Source organism: the organism of the source record quoted next, unplaced genomic scaffold (assembly GCF_019419815.1).
Source record: "Pyrus x bretschneideri cultivar Hongxiangsu unplaced genomic scaffold, Pyrus_bretschneideri_v1 Contig45, whole genome shotgun sequence".
In the NCBI taxonomy this organism is placed as follows: Eukaryota; Viridiplantae; Streptophyta; class Magnoliopsida; order Rosales; family Rosaceae; genus Pyrus; species Pyrus x bretschneideri.
This window is the reverse complement of record NW_025999779.1, coordinates 2,115,469-2,118,050: the sequence shown is the minus strand read 5'-3', so window position 1 is coordinate 2,118,050 and position 2,582 is coordinate 2,115,469. Positions and strand designations below refer to the sequence as shown.

Sequence of the window (2,582 nt, the reverse complement as noted above, 5' to 3'; positions counted from 1 at the left end):
AACTTTGTGTGTACATAGAAACAGAAGATAATGCAGACTATTTTATCTTATATACTACAATTAGTTGACTGAATGACAGTCACCTCACGTGCAGAATTGAGTTTAGCCAAGTTAGCTAGAGTAATTTGTTTCAACTTTGAATCCAAGTTCCCATCCTCCTTTCCGTAGTTTAGATGAAGTGAGTGTATTATCCAATTGTTTGTCAAAAAACAAATGGTAGTCATCTGTCCACACATCACAGAGATCACATAATTAAGATGTGTTTTTCAGTTCATCACTTGCCTACTTCCTCAGAAACACCGATAGAGAGAGAGAGAGAGAGAGAGAGAGAGAGAGAGAGAGAGAGAGAGAGATGGAGGACAAAGCCTCAACCCCTCATGCAATCATGGTGCCTCTTCCTCTCCAAGGCCATGTAACCCCATTGACCCATCTGGCCACGAAGCTTGCTTCACAGGGCTTCACCATCACTTTTGTCAACACCCAATATATTCACCACCACATACTCAAGTCACAACCCAACGACAACACAGAAGACGATATCTTTGCCATGGCGCGTAAATCCGGTCTAGACATACGCTACACAACAGTAAGTGATGGATTTCCACTAGCTTTCGACCGAATTCAGAACCTCGACCAATCTCTTGAGGGTGCTTTGCATGTCTTCCCTGCCCATGTGGATGAACTTGTTGGAAATTTAGTCCAATCTGACCCCTCAATCACTTGTTTGATTGTTGATACTTTCCAATCATGGTCAGCAACCATAGCCAATAAGTACAACCTTATCCATATTTCCTTCTGGACTGAACCAGCTCTAGTGTTCAACATCTACTATCACTTGGACCTTCTCAAAAAAAATGGTCATTTCGGTTCTCATGGTAAGTTCTCATAAAGATCTCATATTGCGTGGATTATTGTTTGAATTTTACTATGACATAATATAGTTATAAACATTTGTTTTTGTCGCTTGATTTTATTAGATAATCGTGAGGACATCATTGATTACATACCTGGCGTGAAAGCTATTGAACCAAAGGACTTGATGTCACACCTCCAATCAACAGATTTATTTTCCCCAATGCTCCGAACGTTTTACAAGTCATTTCGCGAAGTGAAAAGGGCAGATTTTATTTTATGTAATACGGTGCAAGAACTTGAATTTGAGTCCCTTTCTGCCTTGCAAGCGAAGCAACCAACATATGCAATTGGCCCTGTCTTGCCTGATAGTCTCACCAATAACATCGTGGCTACCAATCTGATGCCAGAATTTGACTGCATCCATTGGCTCCACAAGAAGCCCCATGGTTCGGTTTTGTTCATTTCTTTTGGCAGCTATGCTCAAGTTACAAAGGATGATTTTGAGGAAATAGCTCATGGGCTTTTGCTTAGTAAAGCGAATTTCATCTGGGTACTTCGTCCCGACACTACAGGTTATGATGAAACGTATATTCTACCAGTCGGATTTGAAGATGAGATTAAAGATAGAGGGTTGATGGTGCCATGGTGTTCTCAGATTGAGGTGCTTTCACATCCAGCAGTAGGAGGGTTCTTAACGCATTGTGGATGGAATTCTATACTGGAAAGTATGCGGTGTGGTGTTCCCATGCTATGTTTTCCTCTAGTGGCTGATCAAATCACTAATAGGAAACTAGTAGTTGATGATTGGGGCGTTGGACTCAATCTTTGTGATCGGGTTAAACCCGTTAGAAGGGTGGAGGTAGCAGAGAAGATCAACCGTCTGATATGTGGAAAATCGGGTGACGGTTTGCAGAAGAAGGTCATGAAAGTAACACAAACATTGGAGGATGCAGTGGCTCTAAATGGGTCATCACAGAAGAATTTATCTCAATTCATTAGTAACGTGAAGGAAAAAATTCAGACACGAATGTGACTTCCATATTGCCATCATGTGGTTCTTCTTCATCATCTCATTTACTTGCCGCCATAAGACGCTTCATTAGCGATGTGAAGGCCGAAATACAAGAATGTGACACATCTTAGAATTTATATGTGCGCTTTTTCCTTTGGTTCCGCAACTCTATTATGCACGTTTGTTGCACAACTCCATTATTTGGGAATGTTAATTAAGCAACCTCTCAAATTAACATAAACTCAAATTTTCAGAAGTTTTTCGAATACTTTGACAGCATTGTTACTGACTTTTTTGGGTTTTATATGTGTGATTAGTGGTTACAAGTACAACAATAGTATGATTTGTTTGTCTATTAGGTGTACAAGAAAGAGTTAAGTGATTTACTTGTCTCAGCTTCCGGATTATCGCTTTTGCTAGTTTTTGTTTTGGTTTCGTTTTCAAAAGTGATTTTTACCCGTCTAGGTATTTCTTCTTTGCTTGTTTAGTAAATTTCACTAGTGGTGTCAAATGGTTTCACCATCACTTTCACCAAAAAATTATCTTCTTGTTACCAATTCTGATTTGCTAGAAAGGGAAAATGTTGGATTAGTAGCATTGACAAGAGATGGAAGTTGAAGAATCATCCAAATATCAGAGCGGACGCGGTTCATGATTTTCTTCTCTCTATTCGTTATGCTGCCAAGTTAACAACATTACAACATTACCACCGGGG

At 39.8% G+C, this 2,582-nt stretch overlaps 1 protein-coding gene across 1 annotated transcript; it reads left to right on the top strand.

The window, feature by feature from the left end:
* The first annotated feature begins 210 nt into the window (after positions 1 to 210).
* LOC125469795 (UDP-glycosyltransferase 86A1-like) lies at positions 211 to 2,156 on the top strand. The gene is made up of 2 exons (XM_048567647.1): positions 211 to 875; positions 978 to 2,156. Exons 1-2 carry the CDS (start codon positions 353 to 355, stop codon positions 1,886 to 1,888), a joined length of 1,434 nt encoding a protein of 477 aa, XP_048423604.1. The 5' UTR covers positions 211 to 352; the 3' UTR covers positions 1,889 to 2,156.
* Positions 2,157 to 2,582: the final 426 nt, after the last annotated feature.